The following is a 20,788-nucleotide window of genomic DNA, read 5'->3' on the forward strand; positions in this document are numbered from 1 at the left end:
CTTATGCTCTTGTTCCAGTTGTTGAATTATGTTGGTCATACGAGCCCAGAAGTTTTGGAACAATTTGGTCATGCCCTCAACGAGGCAATCGGTCCACCTCCTACGTTGCCCATTGAAGCTCAGCATGAGGCCATCTCGACCATCCTTAATCAGAGGAATATTGAAAATGAGTTCTTCAGTAGACATTCCAATGATCACAAGTAAGATTGCCTTTGAATTTACTTGCCTTGGGATTTGGTACTGTAATATAATATTTGTATAGGCTTATGATAGGATTCTGTTTTTAATATTTGTTATTGCTGCTTTTGATAAAATTGATATAATTTAGGTAAAGTATTTTTGGTATCTTGTTAACAGGTTTTTGTCCCAAAAACCTGTATGTAGGGTAGTTCTTGTAGATTTTTTAAATTCTTCTAAACTATTAATTGCCCTTGAATTCCCAGTATGGTGTGCCCTACCATCCATTGCCCAGCGCCTATAGAATCCAGGTCAGTCTTCCAGCAAGGGAGGCTCCTCATCGACCAGCTAGGATTAGCATCTTGGGAGAAGAGACGATCAATCAACACACTCAAGAAAAATGACAAGTTACTTAGAGAGCTGAAAAATTTAGATAATCAGGTAGGTATGTCAGAAACAGTTTAGACAGGAAGATTCTTTTTTGTGTAAGTTTCTGTCTGTAATTGAGTTTTGAAAGGATTTGGAACATGTGCTGCTGTATCAATCTTCAAACATTCTTACACTATTAAAAACATGCAATGGGCTTCTTCAATGTTGTATGTAAAAGGGTAGAATGTATGAAGATATAATGTAACTTTTATCATTTGTTTGTAAGTTGGAAGTAACTGGGGGAGCAATTTTACAGTTATACTTAGCCATAGGAATAATTATTCATACTGAAGTTTTGTTCTATGATTTTCCTTAAAGAAATGCAGAGAGACTCATAAGTTGGCTGTGATTTATGTAGCAGAAGGACAAGAAGACAAGATGTCTATTCTAAGTAACAGTGGAGGATCAGCTGGATTTGAGGTAATTTGGCCCGAGTTTTTTTTTTTTTTTTTTTTTTTTTTTTCTTAAACCTTTTCTGTTGATACAGAGAAATATTGAAAGGTCATCTTTGAATATTTGTTTGAAGACCATATTTGTACTAAAATGACATCAAAGAATATATATATAGTAGAGGTTTTTCAAAAGTCTCATCTCTGAAATCTTTTAGGAATTTGTTGCTGGTTTGGGTTGGGAGGTGGAATTAGCAACGCACACTGGATTCTTGGGAGGCCTCCAGAAGAACGGCTCTACGGGAGAAACTGCACCATATTACGCAACGTCCCTCACAGAAGTAATATTTCATGTATCTACGAGGATGCCTTCCTTTACAGAACAAGCCATGCTACAAAAGGTTGATCTTCACTGTATTTCTTTTCTGTTAGGAATCATTCTGTATGCTCTAGCTTCAATTCCCAAATGTAATTAGTAATCTGCATGTTTTTTAATGAAAATGTAAGTTGATATTTTTTGTATTGCAAGGTCCTGAATTATGTGAAATTGTCACTTTCCACTAGGCATTGTGTTAATTTTATAGGGCCTATGTTTTATTTCAATTGCAGACTCGCCACCTGGGTAATGACGAGGTTCACATTGTTTGGTCAGAGCACATCCGTGACTACAGACGCGGTATCATACCAACGGAGTTTTGTGATGTTCTAATTGTGATTTATCCCTTACCGAACAGACTCTATCGAATACAGATCTCTACAAAACCAGATGTAAGTGAACTACGTGTTGTTTAATGTTGAGGAGACTAACATAAAAGATTGAGAAGTATTGCTAGTTGAAACTTAATTGTATATGATTGTTTCTGTCAGTTGATAAAACTTGATATTACAGTCTAAATGCTTAATTGGAACCCAGTCATAATAAAACGTGTGATATTACACTATACTATATGCTTATTTGGAACCTAATCATACCCTGTTAGTAGTGATTGTGGTTTACGTTCTGAAATGAAAATAAATTCGTCACATATCTCTGAACAGGTTCCATTTTTTGGTCCACTCTTTGATGGTGCAATAGTGGCTCACAAAGTCCTTCCCGGGTTAGTGCGTACTACGGCTTTAAATGCTTCAAGAGCAAAGAGGAGTAGACTGGCACTGTACCAAAACTTGTAAGTGTTTTGTTTTAAGTTTTATGGAGGAAAAATACTTTTTAAGTCTTGTGATTTAGATACCTTTGTTAGCTATATAGAGTCAGTACTTATAGATAAGGAAATACATAATGTGTAAACTGCAGTTTGAGTTCCTGTTTGTGCTGCTCATAAGGGGATAATGCCTGCAGTGCATTGTAGGCTTTACCTAAGATTCTTTGGAGTGTTGCTTTGGCCTCTAGCTGCAACTCCTTTATTTCCTTTTACCGTACCTTCACTCATATTTTCTCTTTTCCATTCTTACTTTCTATTCTCTCTTAACAGTTGTTTGTTCCGATACGTAATACAAACCCTCGGTCCTTTAACAATAGGAAGGTAACTAGCGGCAGCTGGGACGGTCGTAAGCTTCGAACAAGGGGAGAACGGTAGTTAACTGCTTGTCCGATCGTGCGCGCGCCCGCGCGCCTGAGAGGTGAAGAATCACTTTTGCTTTCGGCCGCGGGTGTGAAGGACGTGTTCGTCATCGCTCTCTGCCCGCTTCATCGTCGTATGCTTTGTTTATATTGTGTTTTCTACTAATGGTTTTGGTTTGACTTGAAAACTGAACTGTAAGTACACTGTTTTCATTTTCATTACTTAATTATGAATCAACATGGAGCAATCGCCATAGAGACGGCGATTTCCGCTCTTTTCACGAATTGAACCCTTGAATTATGTCTCGGTGCCGAGGGCGGGCGCACTCGCGCCGAGTCATGTATTTTGGGCGAAAGTGTGTAATTGAAAGATGTAAGTACTCTTTTTCATTATTTTTTTGCCCTGTGCGTTCGTTGCCGAGAGCTGGATTGCGCTCGGCAAGAGCCTCTTATTTTGTATGAATAGAATGCAATGAAAGTGGATTCGCAATGCAGTTTTCTTTTCATTTTCATTTATTAATTGCATCAAATTTAATTTTGGATCAATTTCCGCTCTTACCCGGGAATTAATCCTTACGTTTTATTGCTGTGAAAGTGAAAATAGCAAGTGCAGTATTGTTCATTTTCATATATATTTATGATAGCATCATATTATTATGGATCAAGTTTCCGCTCTTACCGGGAATTGATTTTTCCCTCTTTAAGTTCTATGAAGTGAATCGCAAGTGCAGTATTCTGTTTCATTTTCATATTACTTTTCACTGCTGTGCGGGGGTAGGGGAAGCGAAGGTCTGCCAGGAAGTCGTCGGAAAGCTCTCCCGCGACTCCCTTGGTATCCGATTCTTCGTCTTCTTTCCTGCCCCCCCACCCCGCTCAGCTTCCTCGTATTTTGTTTTGGGGTCTTCCTTCCGTTCGGGGGGTTGGGGCATGTCTCCCCCCCCCGTGCGTGAGGGAACCCTTCTTACTAATCTGTCTGTGCTACCGCAGGTGCTACAGCCATGGGAGACGACCTTGGACAGGTATGGACCACTGCGGCTGCAGGGCGTGCCTAGCATCCACGATCTGCTGCAGAGTCTAGCGAGGTCTGGGGCGGTGACCTTGGAGTGGTCTCCACTACAACCTTCACGGCCGCTTATGCTGCTTCCCCCCGCTGGTCTACACTCCCCATGCTGTGTCGGTGACGCCGTCTGCCGCTTCTAGGGCCGGTCGCCGCCGTACTGAGGAGGGGTATGCCGCCGCCGCCTGTGTTTTCTTCGTGTTGCCTGCCCCAGACTTCCGCTGTTCCACAGCTCGCTCGCCCCTGGACCGGCCGCCAGTACCACGCTGGCTGCCGATGATTCTACGAGGCGATGGCTGGGCCTGCCGTACCTGTCGCTGATGTGGTTCCCGCTACTGGCTTGGCTGTCCCTTCTGTGTTTACCGCTGCCGCTGTTCCTGCCGCTCCTGAGCTGGTTGCTGTTCCTGTCGCTCCTGGTTCCTGCGCCTGTCCATGCTGGCCCTGCCCATGGTGTGTCTTCCCCAGTCCCAGGTCCTTCCGGACAGGTGCAGTCGGGGGGCCGTGTTGCTTCGGCAATAGGCCCGACTCCGGCCTGGATGGAGGACCTGACGACTGTCCTGCGTGAGCTGACGAAGAAGAGGAAGGTGTCATCTTCGTCTGTTGCTGCCTCTTCCCCTTCGACTTCTAAGGCCCATAAGCCGAAGAAGAAGAAGGCTGCCTCCCCCCCTAAGAAGTCTCCTTCGGGAACTTCTAAGGGCCCGTCCCACCGAGGTGGGACGGGGGGTCCTTCTGCTGGTCCTCCTGCTCCTTCGGGAGCGGGGCCCGTCTCCCCTTCCGTAAGGAAGAGATAGACGGGGACCAGAGGAGTATCGGTTAGCTCTGGTACTTCCTCGCCTGGTGCTAGCGGCGATGCCGCTACGCCAGGTTCCGGCTCGGTCTCTCGTTCGCGGGAGATCCCGAGTGTACGCTCTCCCTCGGGAGACCGTGCAGCCAAAGTTTCGGCGCCAGAGTTCGCTCGGTGCCAAGACCACGGCACGGAGCAGAAGGCTGGCGAGAACCGCTCAGGTGACTCTCGCCAGGCCAGCGGCCGCTCTCGCAGCGACCAGCTGGTAACCGGGTTTTGTTATTCCCCCTAAGAAGACTCCTTCGGGAACTTCGAAGGGCTCGTCACATTCCGGTGTGACGGGGGGGTTCTTCTGCTGGTCCTCCTGTTCCTTCGGGAACGGGGCCCGTCTCCCCTTCTGAGAAGAAGAAGAAGACGGGGACCAAGGGTGTGCTGGCTACCGCTGGTACACCCTCGCCTGGTCTTGGCAGCTCTGCTGCTAAGCCAGGTACCGGCTCTGTTTCTCGTCCGCGAGAAGTTCCGAGTGTACGATCTCCTTCGGGTGACCGTGCAGCCAAAGTTAAGACGTCCGAGTTCGCTCAGCGTCATGACCGAGGCACGGAGCAGAAGACTGTCGAGAGCCGCTCAGGTGACTCTCGCCAGGCCAGCGGCCGCTCTCGCAGCGACCAGCCGGTACCTCGGATGGACGTGACGGTCTCTGACCGGCCACGGGTTGAGGCTGGGAAGAGGTCCCCCAGGTCCCCTCGACCGACGGTACCAGCCTCGGCTGGTACCAGCGGTTTGACGTGCCGCGAGGACGCTCACCGGTCTCACGGCGAAAGCGAGCTCTGCAGGTCACCTGACCGCCGCTCCCACAGGGACCGGGCGGATACGGTGACCAGCAGCAGCTCGTCTGACGCACGGGACCGGGGTCGACGTGCTCAGTCGAGCCGCTCGCCACAGGTGAGCGGCACGGCCAGGCCTGCAGATCGATCCCCACCGCGGGTTGGTGATCGGCTGCAGCCCCCCACGCCAGCGAGCGGGGGGGGAGCGTCAGGTCTGTCTCTCCACTACCTTCAACTTCCTCGGACTACACCGGGAAGAGCGAGGTAGCTAGGAGTGATCGTGAGAGGTGCGCCGCTCACGATCCCGTCACGACGCCGCACGTGCCACGTATGGTCTTAGGACCAACCAGGACGTACGCGCAAGTGATTGGAGGCGACCGTCAGGGGGAGAGGGGGGGGGGTAGCGTCAGTTCTGTCTCTCCGATACCTTCAACTTCCTCGGCATACGCCAGGAAGAGCGAGGTATATAGGAGTGTCGTGAGAGATGCGCCGCTCACGATCCCGTCACGACGCCGCACGTGCCAGGTTGGTCTTAGGACCAACCAGGACGTACGCGCAAGTGATTGGAGGCAACCGTCAGGGATCTGTTGCTGGTCCTTCTTCTGAAGGAGGAGGGTCCTGGGAGCTGCTCTTGTTGGAGGGACTGGACGGTCCTACTCCTCAAGACGCTGTAACTTCCGAGATTCAGAGTAACTTTGCCCAGGTTATTGCACTGATTCGTCAGCACAACGACCGGGGGGGAAGGATCGCCGCTCCCACCAGCAGAGTCCATGTCTCTGCTCGAGTCGTTTTGGGGCCCGAGAGGGAACCCAAACCGACGGTGGGTATGCCGCGATCGGAGCTTGCCGATTCTGTCTTGAACCAGAGTCTCTCGTCTCCGGACAAGAAGGCTCTCTCAGTTCTGGCCGGTCGATCAAGCTACTTCCACCTCCTCTACTGCGACAGCAGCGTTTCTACGTGTCTTCGGACACCGTATTTAAATACTCCTTCGGTCCTCCTGAGAGGTTTCGACCTCGACGAGGACTGGAATGAGTCGGAGGACGGTATCGGCTCTCTCCTGTCAGGTGTCGATCAGCCCCACCCAGACGACGTTCACAGTGGCGGCAGACCCTTACCTACAGTGAGAGTTCGTAACCCTCCTCGGGAAAAACGTTTTCTCCTGACGATACGTTTTCCCAGACTCTGAGAGGCCATTGCCGCAAGGCGATGGCTGCTCCTACTCTTCTCCAACTGCTAGTTCCACTGGGAAGGCGAGCGAGTATCCAATTCCTCCCCCATTCCCTCTCTCCTTACGGCTACGAGGGAAAGGGGAAGGATCCTACAGAGATTTCTCTGTAGGATCCCACGTTGGGGACTGCGCTACCAGGGGGGACCTTCGGGTCCTACCTGACGTAAGCCCCGGTCGTTGAGGAGGGATCCTGCCCCATTCTCGATTTCTACGGGAATCGAGAGGACCACCAGCCGATATCGTTTGACGAATTCGGTGGGGGTTTCGCAGACTGCTTAGAATTCTACGGAATTTCTAGCGCATTCAGAGTGTTAGAGTTTCTTACGATCTCCAAACACTTAGGCGAGACCACGGTCCAAAGTGAGCGAGACGAGAATCCCCGATATGTTACACGATAATCAGGAACCTCGCCTATGCTCGAATTCCTAGAATTTCTAGCATTAGGAAGAAGACTGCTGCTGAAAGAAGACTATCTCACAGTAGGCGACCAACCTGGAATAGAGAAGAACGGACGGGAATATCCAGTTTGGCTGGAACTATCGTCTTAGTATTCTGTTCACCATTGAAGCTTTCCTTCGAGGAAGACTTCTCCTTCACTCTCTTTAATAGAGAACGAAGGTGGTCGATCTCCAATCCTTATTTTGTTTTCTTGAAGGAAAGAATTTAGGATGGAGATCGTTGTTCAGAATCCTACAAATATACTACGTATATTAACTTCGCGACATGATTCTGCTAAGCAGTTGAATGGTCCGAGGGGTAGGCGCATATCCTGGTTATTCTACGGATTGCGACTTAGACGAAAAGTATTCTAATTGAACTGCAACCCGGGTTGCCTGCAACCTCCCAGGAGTTTCCAGTTTCAATTTTATATACTTATGGTGTTGTCACAACAACACCATTTAAGCTTTTATATTTACCGAAATTCGTTTCGCTTAAATATAATTGCTCGAGCATATCTTTTTATGCTCGGTGGTTCTAGCCGAACGCATTCCTTCGTGGAAAGGATTACTTGGCAACTCAGGATGACGAGTCAGCGACAGCTACTGCGTATTGAATTGCCCGAGGCATTTATTTCAGTATCAGCTGCCGCTTTGAGATAAACGGTTGTTTATGTCTTTCTCACCTGCTTTGATTGAATAACAACCGTATCTCTGCCCAACAATCACGGAATTAAGTCTCTGATTAACGGGGATTCTCGCATACATGAATGACCATCTACTGCTGTGAAACGCTAGTATTCATCGTCTTCGGTATTGCGAGAATTTTAAACAGAGATATCTATTCGACTCTCATCTTTCTGTTTACCGCACGGTAACAGAATTCTGTAATAGTCTCTTGCTGCATCGTATCCCGATAATGCGGATGATTTTTGCGGAATCTGAGTTTGTCCTCAAAATATCTTGTATTCGGAGGTGTACAATTGTTCATTGTTCACCCCGGATTAGCAGATGTATTGAAAGACATCGCCTACTCCCACACCTGCCAGCTCTACTTCCAAACGTTCAGCCCATGAGAAGCAGTTCTTCAAGCGGCTCTCCCCTGTGTTTCATTACTGAAGAACGCCCTGCTTTCATTGCACAACGGACAGCAATGAAATGGCGGTTAGCGTTTTCAGTCATTTGTAAGCACAGGTTTAGAATCTTGAGATTCCTTCTCTCGATTCAGCTGGAAGACGTAGGTTGCATTCATTGCCTACCTTCGTCTTCAACGTCACATAGTGTTGTTTCTCCTTAAGCTGAGATTCAACGTCTATGAGATTTTCTTGCCATCAGGGACCTCGGTCTTTTGAAGGCAATTGACTTTCGCCTTTTGAGCTTATGCATTAAGAGAATCATCGCCGCGCCGTCCGGCATCGGTGACTAACAAATATTTTATTTGTTTGGTCTCTCAGCATAACTCTTTAAAGGGCGAAGGTCACGTGACTTACCCGGATGCTTGGACAACTTGCCTCTACTGATTCCGAACCAGTCAGTCGGCAGCTGTCAGAGCGCCCGAGTCAGTTACGAACTATGCTGTGGACTTAGTTCGGTTGTTCCAGAGCAATCATTACTTGTCTTAATAGCTTGTCAGTATGAGTACTGTACATAACCAAAGTCGAGAAGAGGGATAGGTCATACGACTATTCCCTTCTTTTCGTCTTAGGTAACTGCATGACTTCTCTTGAGAAGTCAAGCACAAAGGGATGGGGATTTGTGACGCTCGATTTCGTACCGATCTTCGTAGCGAAGACTCAGAACCCTTCGGTAACTGACGATTGGTTCGAGTCCTTCACAATACCCTCCCTAATGGACTTCACCGCCTCCGATACGAAGGCTATGCTGCTTTGTCCTGTGAAGGTGCGACGGAGCTGTCTGAAGAAAACTCAACACCCAGGATGAGTGTGGACGCCTCTTCATCATTCTCTCGCGTTCCGCAAGAACTTCTCCGTGGCGCAGGTAATGAAGGCAGGCGCCTGGTCCAACCGGACCGCATGCACCTCCTTCTACCTTCAGGATATTGCCCACAGTTCCTTGGATCTTTTTCCTTGGGAACCGTGGTGGTTGCTCAACACGTTGTGTAGTTAACCCAGACCCTCGCAGGCTGAACAGCATCGAGTCCTGGTGTGACCGTAAGAATGGATGAGGAATGAGAGTGTGACTGGCTCCTCTTCCCATCTTTTTCTTCCCTCTACCTTTGGGTAGAGGGACACGGTCGTCACCCTGCTGGGTAAGGACGAGATGCAGGTGAGCTACTCAATAGAGCACCATCCTATCCCTTTCAGTAGGGATAGGAGTAAATATCCACCACTTCCTCCAACAAGGGGGAGGAAGTGGATGCCAAATTGAGACAAACCCATCATTTTATGATTGTCTCTTGCAACAGGAACAAGTTCTTGCTTGCTGGTACGAAGAGATACGCTTGCCTCTCTCTTAGTACTTGGCCCAGAGGTCTGACCATTGATCCTGCGGTGCACACCCCGATCAATCGGACAGAGGTTTGGATCCCTCCCTTGCTCTTACGACCAGGGAGGCACTCCAGGGTTGGACGAACACCAGTCTGTTCACCAAAAAGACTCAGATTCCTCCCACCAAGAAGTGAGTCTTCCTATTGTTAAAGGACCGAGGGTTTGTATTACGTATCGGAACAAATGACAATTTGTCGAAAATTGCATTTTTCCTAACTATACAAACCTGAGGTCCTTTAACAATAGGAAGGTAACTAGCGGCAGCTGGGACGGTCGTAAGCTTCGAACAAGGGGAGAACGGTAGTTAACTGCTTGTCCGATCGTGCGCGCGCCCGCGCGCCCGAGAGGTGAAGAATCACTTTTGCTTTAGGCCCATGCAAAAAGTTGCAGAGTGAGGGGTGGCATGAGGTGGGACTATATGTAAAGGACCTCAGGTTTGTATAGTTAGGAAAAATGCAATTTTCGACAAATTGTCATATCATAGTGCAATTGCGAGGTTTTCCTCCTATTGCACCTTTCCCATTCAGCACTGAAAGACCTCATAGGTACCAGCTTTTGGCCTTTGGTCTAAATTTGATTTGTTCCGACAAGTTATATAAACCATCGGTCCTTTACATAAGGAATTACTATTCAGCGCCAGCTGGACCGGTCATAAGATTTACTAACAAGGTAGTTCGGCAGTAACTGCTTGTTTGATGGTCGGGAGTCCCGCCCGACTGGAGGTAAACATACCACTTTGCTTTTGACTGCCGTCGGGTGAAGATGTGTGCTCGCCTCTTTGCCCGCCTCTGTTGTGAGATTATTATCAAGCTTACTTACTTTTCATCGTTTCTTAATACTAGTGTGAAGTGACTGTAAGTACTCTTATTATTATTTTTCCATTATTTGTGGAATTGCATCGCTGGATTGAATATGCAGTCCCATGAATCGGAGAAGCCCTCTCGCGCCCCGTCCAACCGGAGAGGGTGCCCTGGAGTGGGAGGCCATAATTGTGGGGCTTTCAGGTCAAGCGATGCCGTGGACCCTCATCCTTTGTGTACTAGGTGCGGAGGGCTTGAATGCTCTCAGTCCTTGACTTGTGATATTTGTGTCTCTTGGTCGGAGGAGCAGTGGGAGCTATACGAGAAGAGGAAGAAGCCACATAGGGTCACCAAGGTGTCGTCGTAAAGCTCTCCCTCGACACCTCTGGTGACTGATACGTCATCTTTTCTCCTTCCTTGTCAGCTCCCGTGTATGGCTCTCCCCTTCAGGGGACGTGTTACCCTCCGCCTCTTCGCTTGATTTGTTGAACGCAGAGGAGGGAGGGTGACAACTGATCTGGAGTTGTACTCGGGATCTTCTATCCGCTCAGGGTGGGATCCTTCCCCCTCTGAGCTAATGGGAACCCCCCCCCCCCCCATTAACCCTACTGTTGCTTCCTCAGTTGTGTCTGCCTCTGCGGGTGGGGACCTTCAGCAGGTGTGGCGCTCGCTGAGCCTTCCGTGCACTCCAGGTATTCAGGGGCTCGTCCATCATCTTGCTGCTGCCCGGTCACTCACAGGGTGGAGACGAGGACGACTACGACCGTCTCGACACCGGGTTATGCTGCCCCGCCGCACCTGGTGTATACTCAACACATGACCACGGTCATCCCCTTGGCTGCAGTACAAGCTCCATTGCCGTATGTGCCCCCGAGGGAGCTGGTTCCTCCTCCACCTGGTTATGTTGTCCTCGCTCCGCCCCCTGACTTCGAGTGCCTGAGGAGATCACCCTTGGATCGCCCTCCTGTTGCCGTCGCCGTACCTGCTGCCCCTGTTCCTGCCCGTGGAGGTGCTGCCGCTCCCGCAGGTCCTTTTGGCCAGGTGGAGTTGGGCCCCATTGCCACCGCAACTGCCCCAGCTCCAGCCTGGATGGGGAGACCTGTCTGCTGTTCTGAGGAAGCTGGCGAAGAAGTCCAAGAAGAGGAAGGTGTCGTCGTCTTCATCTTTATCTTCGTCGTCGTCTTCTGCCGCCTCCTCCCCTTTGACTTCCAAGGCCCCCCAGCCGAAAAAGAAGAATGTCCCCCCCCCCCAAGAAGTCTCGCACAGAGACTTCTAAGGGTTTGTCTCACTTCGGCGGGACAGGTGGGTCTTCCGCTGGTCCCCCCGTTCCTTTGGGAACGGCGCCCATCTCTCCTTCCTCAGGGAAGAAGAAGACGGGGACTGTGGAGGTGCCAGCTATCGCTGGTACCTCTGCTCACGGTGCCAGAGGTTCCACCTCCGGACCTGAAACTGTCTCAGCCGCTCGCTCGTGACCGTCGCCGAGTATACAGTCACCTACCGGTGATCGTGCAGCCAGGAACCAGACGACTTGAGTACGCTCACCGTCAGGATCCAGGCATGGAGCGGAAGGATGGCAAGAGTCGCTCAGGTTACTATTGCCAGACCAGCGATTGCTCGGGCAGCAATCGTCTGGTTCCCAGGGATGACGTGACATTCCCACCAGACCGTTCACGTGTCAAGGTTGGGAAGAGGTCTCTCCCCTCCTCCTCACTCCTCCTCCTTCTCCTCCTCCTCCTCCTCCTCCTCCTCCTCCTCCTCCTCCTCCTCCTCCTCCTCCTCCTCTCTTCTCTTTCTCTCTCTCTCTCTCTCTCTCTATCTCTCTCTCTCTCCTTCCTCCTCCTCCTCCTCCTCTCCTCCTCTCTCTACTCTCTCTCTCTCTCTCTCTCCCTCTCTCCCCCCCCGGTCACCAGGCACAGCCTCAGCTGCTTGTGGGACTGTGGCGCGTCATGAGGACGGTGCTCGCTCTCACTGCGTTAGCGAAAGCTACCATTCACCCGACCGTCGCTCCCACTGGGACCGGACGGCTCGCACGACTGGTAGCAGCTCCCCTGATGCACGAAACCGACGCTACCGGCCTTGGTCCAGTGTCTCTCTGCAGGGAGACTGCTGGTCCAGACCTGCAGCTCGATTGCCACTGTGGGTTGGTGATCGCCTGCAGTCCTCCCAGCCTGCCGGCTCTGCTGGTAGGCAGGGCAGGAGAGTCAGGTCTTCCTCACCTGTCCCTTCAACCTCCTCGGGCTACACTGGGAGGAGCGAGGCGAACAGGAGTGACCGTGAGGAGTGTGCTCCCTACGGTCTGGTCACGAGACCTTATGAGCCTGGCTCGGTCCTAGGACTGAGGAGATTGTACACCCAAGTGGTTGAAGGAGACCACGAAGGGTCTGGCGAGGTTCTTCCTCCTGAAGGAAGAGTGTCTCGGGAAGTAATCAGCCTGGATTGATCTGATGGTCCAGCTCCTCAGGAAGCGATCACTCCCGAGCTACAGAGGTCATTGCGCTGATTCGTCAGCACAACGACCTCGGGGAAGGATCAGTGGTTGCTCCCTTTGACCCACCATTGAGGTTGGAGTCATTCTGGGGTCCTAAGAAGGAACCCAGAGCGACGGTGGGACTATCCCGGTCTTCCTTGGCCAATGGTGTGCTGGACCAGGTGAACGCCCTTGTTTTCGGGTCAAGAGGCCTCACTCAGGGCCAGCAGGTCGGACAAGCTGCTTTCCCCTCCTTTGCCTCGTCAGCGGCATTTCTACGTGCCTTTGGTAGACCCGTTGCCGACCAAGCAGTTTGACCTGAAGCTAGCTCGTCTAACTCCGGGAGTGCCTCTTCATCACCTGCTGTCTGAGAACCTTTGGTTCTTGCAGCAAGAGGCATCGGCCCTGGAATCCACTGCCATGGCAGCTTTCCAAGCTGTCTCCTGACTGGATCTATGGTTCCTCACGGTATCCAGAATCACAGCCTCCTCGGGAGCTATCATTCCTGAGGAAGACTCGGCATTCAGAAGACTTTGCCAGTCTGGAGGTAGGCCCAACTCCTACCTCGCCCACCAGACTGCCAACCTGTGGGCCAACGTGGTTTTGAGGAGACGGGATGCAGTCCTGACTCGTGTAACCAGAGCGGCCGGTCGAGAGGTGACGTTGGGTCTACGCAACGGACCGTTGCTGGGTTCCTCCTCTCTCTACCCCAGAGAGATGGTGGATGCTGCGGTGGAAAAGCGGAGAGCTGAGGACAGTGACTTATGGGCAGTCTCGTTCAACTGCGGCTAAGCCTCGGAGCTTAGCTAGCCCTTCCTCCGCTCCCACCACTCCCAAGACGTCAGCACCGTCGAGGGTAGCGTGAGGAAAGACCCAGCCATCCTCTTTCGCTTCGAGAAGTGAGCGTCAGCCTTCCTCTCAAGCCTCCTTCTCTCACGGGAAGAGGGCTAAGCAGAAGGGGGAGAGAGGGAAATGCTAGGGACTGCGTTCCCCCTCAGCTGCTGCCGGAAGTGGGGGGTTTGCCTGGTGAGCCATTGGGCAACTTGGCAGTGCTATGGAGATGAGACTTGGGTAGTGGATGTCATTCGGGAGGGATACCTCCTGCCCTTTGAGTTGAGGCCACCCCTCACCTCACATCCGGTCCATCTTTAGACGTACGTCCCCAGTTCTGCCAGGGACACAAGAAGTAAAGACCATGCTGAGCAAAGGAGCTGTGGAGATCGTGCAAGATCAGTCACCAGGTTTCTACAGCCAACTTATCCTGGTGGAGAAGTCTACGGGGGCCTGGGGATTGGTGATAGATCTCTCTCTCTTGAACTGTTTTGTTCGCCAGACTCGGTTCACGATGGAAACAGCAAGCTCAGTGCTCGACTCCATCAGGGATAACAATTTCCTGCTTTCGGTGGACCTGAAGGATGCGTATTTTCAAATACCCATCCGTCGGTCCTCCAGGAAGTACCTCCGCTTTATCCTTGACGGGACGGTGTACCAATTCGGGGCACTTTGTTTTGGTCTCTCAATCGCCCCACAGGTGTTAACACGAGTGTTCACTGGTGTCTGCTTGGGCCCATTCAGTTGGGATACGTCTGATGAGGTATCTCGACAATTGGCTGGTCCTGGCGAGCAGTTGCTACAGGACAGATTGACTCCTCGACTTGTGCCGCGATCTGGGGATTGTGGTAAAATGTCGAGAAGTCAGATCTCGAACCCAAGCAGAGGGTAAAGTACCTGGGCATGCTGATCGATATGGTAGCAGCACGAGTCTTCCCCGCAGACTCGCGGATCAGCAGGTTCAGGGAGGCAGCCAGACAGTTCCTGTCACGACAGGAACAGTCAGCTCAGCAGTTGCAAGTCGTGATCAGTCACCTGTCGTCACTTAGAGAAGTTAGACCCTCATGGGCGTCGTCACCTGCGGTCCCTTCAATGGAGACTAAAGGACTGCTGGTCACAGGCATGGGATCCACAATCCTTCCTGGTTCCTCTCACGGAGGAAGTAAGGGAGGACCTGGCCTGGTGGCTAGACGACAGGAACCTCTTAAGGGGGCCAGCCCGAACCCTTATATATGGGGGTATAGGGCAAAAAATGCAGTCATGAAAAAAATCATGGAGCTTCATATGGCAATGCAGAATACGTATACGAAATATTTTGTCAAAATTCCTCTTACTTTCGTATTTACAGGGTAATTAGTAAACGTAACTCAATAAGCCAAAAACATTGATCCGTACAAGAAAATGCAATATTTCCTCTGTCATCGTAAATTGTTATAATTATTGTCAAAGAAAATGTGATCAATGGCATCTGTAGAGATTCCATGAGTCGCAGAAGGGAAGTTAGCTACCAACCACGATTCAGTGCGAGCACAAACCTCTTGTAGTGTACATGTTCGAGTTTCACCTCTGACATTCGCTTGCTTTTACGTATGTTTATATTTGTTTAAGCAAGAATTTCATCATGCCAATGAGGAAAAAACAATCAAAACATCTTGCTAACTTACAGACGAAGAAAATTTGCTCTAACATGATTACAGAATACCATAATATATGCGATATTAGCGTAGTAAGTGGAGAGAGAGAGAGAGAGGGAGGGTTGCTAGTAAGTAATGCCCCCTTCTTGCCTGACGCACAGTCACACTGTACCCCAGGCTACGATCTTTGAGCAAAGGGATCTTCATTTATGATAAATAACGTAGTTTTGGTTTATTATTACCCAAAAAGGAATATGAAATTCATAATAATCATGATTTATTAACATTGTCTTTGTAAAAAGAGAGTACATGTTCGAGTTTCACCTCAGACATTCTCTTGCTTTTATGTTTATCTTTTTTTCGGCAAGAATTTCATCATGGCAAAAAAAACATACAAGGAAAACATCTCGCTAACTTACAGAAGAAGAAAATTCGCTGTAATGAGTCGAGTTAGTGAAGGGGAGAGAGAGAGAGTTGCGTAGGAAGGAGTGCGCCGTCTTGCCTGACGCAGTGCCCCAGGCTACGATATATGAGGAAAGGGATCATCATTTAGGATTAAATTATGATTATTAACATAGTTTTGGTTTATTAATACCCAAAAAAGAAACATACATTCATAACAATTGTTATTTATTAACATTGTCTCTATAAAAATACAAAGGAAAACTTTGAACACCCTTATCTCAAACTTATACTTATTGACCTTCAAATTCTATCTTCTCACTTATTTTAAAGCTATAGCATTGAAATTTGGTATATAACTTAAAAAAGCATTATAGAACAATCAAATAGAGCCCTTTTTTTCCCCATTTGTGTTTTGTCTTTTTTTTTTTTTTTTTTTTTTTATAAATTCGTTTTTTCCTGATTTATAGGGTTTATTTTTACCATAATGAAAAATTCATATCTAGCAAAAAAATGACTTTTAGAAAAAAAAAAAAACTTCATTTGATAGGAGGTCTACATTAGGTCTATATATGGTAGTAATCCCAGGTCAATATTAAATATCAAGGGAGGAGATAGAATTTGAAAAATTGTTATTTTCGGGATAAATCGCCCTGGCGTCACAAAACAAAGGTCAGAGGCGAAAATCATATGCGGTTTGGAGATGTCCCAAGTCACCTCATTAAGTGGTATGAATGTCAAAGTCCTGTCCTTAAAAAATGGCATTAGCCGGCCGGCCCCCTTAATATGAGTACTCCGGAGATGCTTCTGTTCTCAGACGCATTGACCGAGGGTTGGGGCGCACACCTGGAAGAGTTGCTGGTTGCAGGGAGTGTGGAACCATCACGACAGGCACCTTCACATCAACTTCCTGGAACTCAAGGCTGCGTTTCTCAAGCTCCAAGAGTCCCGGGAACGAACGATGGGACACTCAGTGGTATTGATGAGTGACAACACCACGGTAGTGGCATACGTCATCAAACAGGGGGGCCTAGTGTCCCTCCCGTTGCACCAGTTGATGATGCAGGTGCACGAGTGGGCCGTAGCTCACTCGGTAGAGCTGTCAGCCAGGTACATTCCAGGCAAGAGGAATGTAGTGGCAGACAAGCTCAGCCGCCAGAAGCAGGTGATTGGGACCAAATTGTCTCTTCACCCAGATGTGGCGGAAAGGCTCTTCGACCTATGGGGCCGTCCAGTAGTGGATCTGTTCGCCACTTGGCAGAACAGAAAACCTAAAGTTTTCTTTTCAGTTGTGCCAGACCCATGGGCAGCTGCAGAGGACTCGTTCCAACACCCGTGGGACAACCTCATAGTCTAGACAACCTCAAAGTCTACGTCTTTTCCCCGTTTTGCCTGATTAGCAAGGGGATCAGCAGGGTGCTAGTCACCAGCAATCTTCGGATGATTCTGGTGGCACCCCATTTGGTATCCAGACCTGCTGGCTCTTCTCTTGGAGGCACTGCGAGAGATTCTCCCTTTGCACAACCTGCTGTGTCAACCGCACATAGGAAGGTACCATGGTACCACCTGGCAGTCAGTACATTCCCTGTGTCTTCACAGCTGGTGGTTATCCACCAGCTCTTGTGAGCGAGAGGCTTTTCTCGCCGAGCAGCAACAGAGATGGCTGGATACTTCAGACAGTCCTTTGCAGCAATATATCAGGGAAAGTGGTCCGTCTTCTGTGGTTGGTGTCGTAGACAGGGTTTCTCTCCACTCAGAGCCACTCCTCAGCAGGTAGCGGATTTCCTCATCTTTTTTCGCCGAGAGAAGCTCCTCTCTGTCTGCAGTCAAAGGATACAGAGCCGCCCTGGCCCTAGTCCTTAAACTGCGAAGAGTTGATATTTCCTCCTCCATGGAAATATCTCTCCTAATGAGGAGCTTCGAGAGGTCTTGCCCACCCAGGGAACTCAGGCCCCTGGGGTGGGATGTGACTCTTGTCTTAAGGAGTTTGACTCATAGACCTTACGAGTCTCTCTCAGAGTCGTCAGACAGGGATCTGACCCTCAAGACCGTCTTTCTGCAGGCCATGGCATCGGCAAAGAGAGTAGGAGAACTTCATGCTTTCCTTTCGATGTTAAACACTCAAGGGGATGGGGATTGGTTATGCTTGATTTCGTCCCGGATTTCGTAGTGAAGACTCAGAACCCTTCGGTCCCTGATGCCAGGTTCGAGTCCTTCACGATACCCTCCCCAGAGGACTTCACCAGTAATGATACGGAAGAGATGCTGCTTTGTCCTTGATGGTGCTACGGTGCTATCTGAAGAAAACTCGACACCTCAGGCCTGAGTGTTGATGCCTCTTCATTAGCACCGGCGTGACCATGAAAGAAGTGTCCAAGAACACTTTCTGGCTTTGTGAGGTAATCAGGAAAGCGTATGACTTAGAGAGGAGTGCCGAAACCAGTACATTTCGTCCGAGAGCCCACGAAGTCAGAGGCATTGGTCCAACCCTTGCATTCCTTAAGAACTTGTCCTTTGCACAGGTGCTGAAGGCAGGGGAGTGGTCCAACCAGACCACCTTCACCTTCTTCTACCTTTGGGATATTGTCCATAGGTCCTTGGACACTTTTTCCTTGGGACCCGTGGTGGCTGCTAAACAAGTTGTGTAGCTTACCCAGCTCCTTTACAGGACAAGGTAGCATCTTGTCCTTGTGATATCACATGAATGGAGGGTGAATGAGTGTGTGACTGGCTCCTCTTCCTCCTTTTTTTTTTCCCTCTCCCTATGGGAAGAGGGTAGCAGTCGTCACAACTCTGGACAGGATGACGATGCAGGTAAGCTATGTAACCGAGCTCCATTCTATCCCTTTCATTAGGGATAGAAGCATTTATCCATCCCTTCCCTAGCAAGGGGGGAAGCGGACAGCTGTAAGAAACAAACCCAATACTTTATATTTGGCTTTTTACTTAGGACATTAGTTGGACAAAGACTAGGTTCCCCCTCTGCTCTTACGACCAGGGAGGGAACCCAGGTTGGGTGAACACCAGTCTGTTCACAAGACTCAGATTCTTCCCACCAATAAGTGAGCCTTCCTTATGTAAAGGACTGATAGTTTGTATAACGTGTCAGAACAAATCACAATTTTTGAAAGTAAATTGTATTTTTCCTAACTATACAAACCTGAGGTCCTTTACATATAGTCCCACCTCATGCCACCCCTCACTCTGTTCCTGGGCCTAAAGCAAAGTGGTATGTTTACCATCAGTCGGGTGGGACTCCCGACCATCTTACAAGCAGTTACTGCCGAACTACCGTATATACTCGAGTAACGTGCGATCTCGCATATCATGCGACCCCCAAATTTTCACCAATAAACAGTGGTTTTGTCATGTATCTCATGTATCATGCGAGTTCCTTTTCCGAGAGCGTCAGTTCATAAGGTTGGTGGTTTAGCATGCTAATGGCCGAGTCATTCAGATGTGTGGTGCTGCTAGTCAAGTTACGGTAATTTTCTTACTAACCTCGAGAATTGAATATAAAATCTCAAGATTAAAAAAGAATCCTAAGATAATAAAATAATTGTAAAAATAACACGCCTTGGAGTCCTAAATCATTCTCTCTCTCTCTCTCTCAGGAATAAATACTGTAATTTGAGTCTTTCACCAACGGGTATCAGTAAATGTGTAGACATTGTGTGCGTGTTTAAAAAAAATGTGCAGTACACACACATTCCGATGTTTCGGTTTTTGGAATTTTTCAGATTTCGGAAATGTGAGGTCAGATGCATAATCAAACAAACATCACTACTGCAGCAAAAACATTTTTTCCCTTTATGTTTTTCATTATTGTTATTTATTAATTACAGTTTATTTAAATAAATATTAATATAATACTGTTAAATGAATGTGAGATAACTAAGATCACCTATAACAAAATAGTGGGACAATTAATACCATATGTTCACTAATAGCTATTATTTTCAAAACAAACATTCCGTAAAACGCAAAAAATATATGTACATGACAATCAAAATATAATAATGTTTTGCAGTTCAACTTGTGAATTTTAACAATAAGTATGACTATATAATATATTTCACCATATCGATCTTGAAGTTGAAGAGTCGTAAAATTTTGAGGATGGTCCGGGAAAAGGATTTGTACTTCGTGATTACGTATCGCTACAACACCATGTGGTATTTTCATACCACTATATTGATGACGCATCGCTACGACACACTGGTATTTTTCATACCACTATACATTAAAGTTAAAATGATCATATTATATTATTGTTTTCACGAAGAAATAATTATAAAAAGAAAATTATTGAGTAATTTTTGCCGTCAGCAGTCAGAAATCACGAACATGGTAACGTTCAAAACTAGAGCCATCCACGGCATATGTCTATAAATAGAACAGAAGCAGAGGGCAGTCATTGGATAACAGATCACCATGGCTACCAACCAACCAATCAGGTGTTAGTTATACTACTCGGTGAATTTCTTAGAATGATCGTTTACACACGCGAAGCTAACGATGATGTGTGTGTTTTGCATACAATACGTAGTTTTAGTTTTATTAGTGTAAGTATTTTACTGATTACATGAAGAATAGAATGATTCCTTCTCATTACTTTGAATGCAAAATGGTTTGAAGATTCTTCCGCAAAAAGAAAAGAAATAAAATTCTTTAGAAGATGATACCTATTTACTAACGCGGTTGACATAGCTTCAAAAAAAATTCAGCTCTTTAATCTCTGGAAAAATGTTAATCTTTCTGTCCGCTGGTCACACACTATATACCCGCCGACTAACAACAACAAAATTTGTTTGTTTGTTTTATCTTCCAAGATGTAGGTATTTATTACCTGTAGGTACAGCACATTTTTTAACAGTATGCCCATACACACACACACACACACACACACACACACACACATAGTTGCGCGTGTGCTAATACCTATTGGTTTCAGAGACTCAAGTTAACACTTATAGTATAGTTGAGAGGGGAGAGAGAGTTCATCCTAGATGGCCTTGGTTCATCTCTCTATCTCTCGAGGAATGTCAAGATTTGTTCCCTGCTCTTTGTAAATTTAGTCCATGCGACTGACAGCAACAAAATTCACATTTTTCTTTCTTCCAGATATGAATTACCCGTACTGCACATTTTTAACAAGCATGAACACACTGCATTATACTCTCTCTCTCTCTCTCTCTCTCTCTCTCTCTCTCTCTCTCTCTCTCTCTCTCTCTCTCTCTCTCTCTCTCTCTCTCACAGAAAAG

General features: G+C 48.1%; 1 protein-coding gene across 12 annotated transcripts in view; it reads left to right on the forward strand.

Moving 5' to 3' along the window:
• LOC135203741 (ral GTPase-activating protein subunit alpha-1-like) overlaps nt 1-20,788 on the forward strand; it is a 217,753-nt gene that overhangs the window by 172,635 nt on the left and 24,330 nt on the right. For all 12 annotated transcript variants that reach the window (XR_010312009.1, XR_010312010.1, XM_064233673.1 and 9 more), the window contains 6 exons: nt 19-200; nt 444-618; nt 925-1,026; nt 1,214-1,396; nt 1,605-1,763; nt 2,034-2,161. Coding sequence is in view for 10 of the 12 variants with exons in the window: in XM_064233673.1 (XP_064089743.1) it covers nt 19-200; nt 444-618; nt 925-1,026; nt 1,214-1,396; nt 1,605-1,763; nt 2,034-2,161 (929 nt within the window). In the remaining 2 variants the exon portion in view is untranslated. The remainder of the gene's footprint in view (nt 1-18; nt 201-443; nt 619-924; nt 1,027-1,213; nt 1,397-1,604; nt 1,764-2,033; nt 2,162-20,788) is intronic.

This window comes from Macrobrachium nipponense, chromosome 36, assembly GCF_015104395.2.
Source record: "Macrobrachium nipponense isolate FS-2020 chromosome 36, ASM1510439v2, whole genome shotgun sequence".
Taxonomy (NCBI): Eukaryota; Metazoa; Arthropoda; class Malacostraca; order Decapoda; family Palaemonidae; genus Macrobrachium; species Macrobrachium nipponense.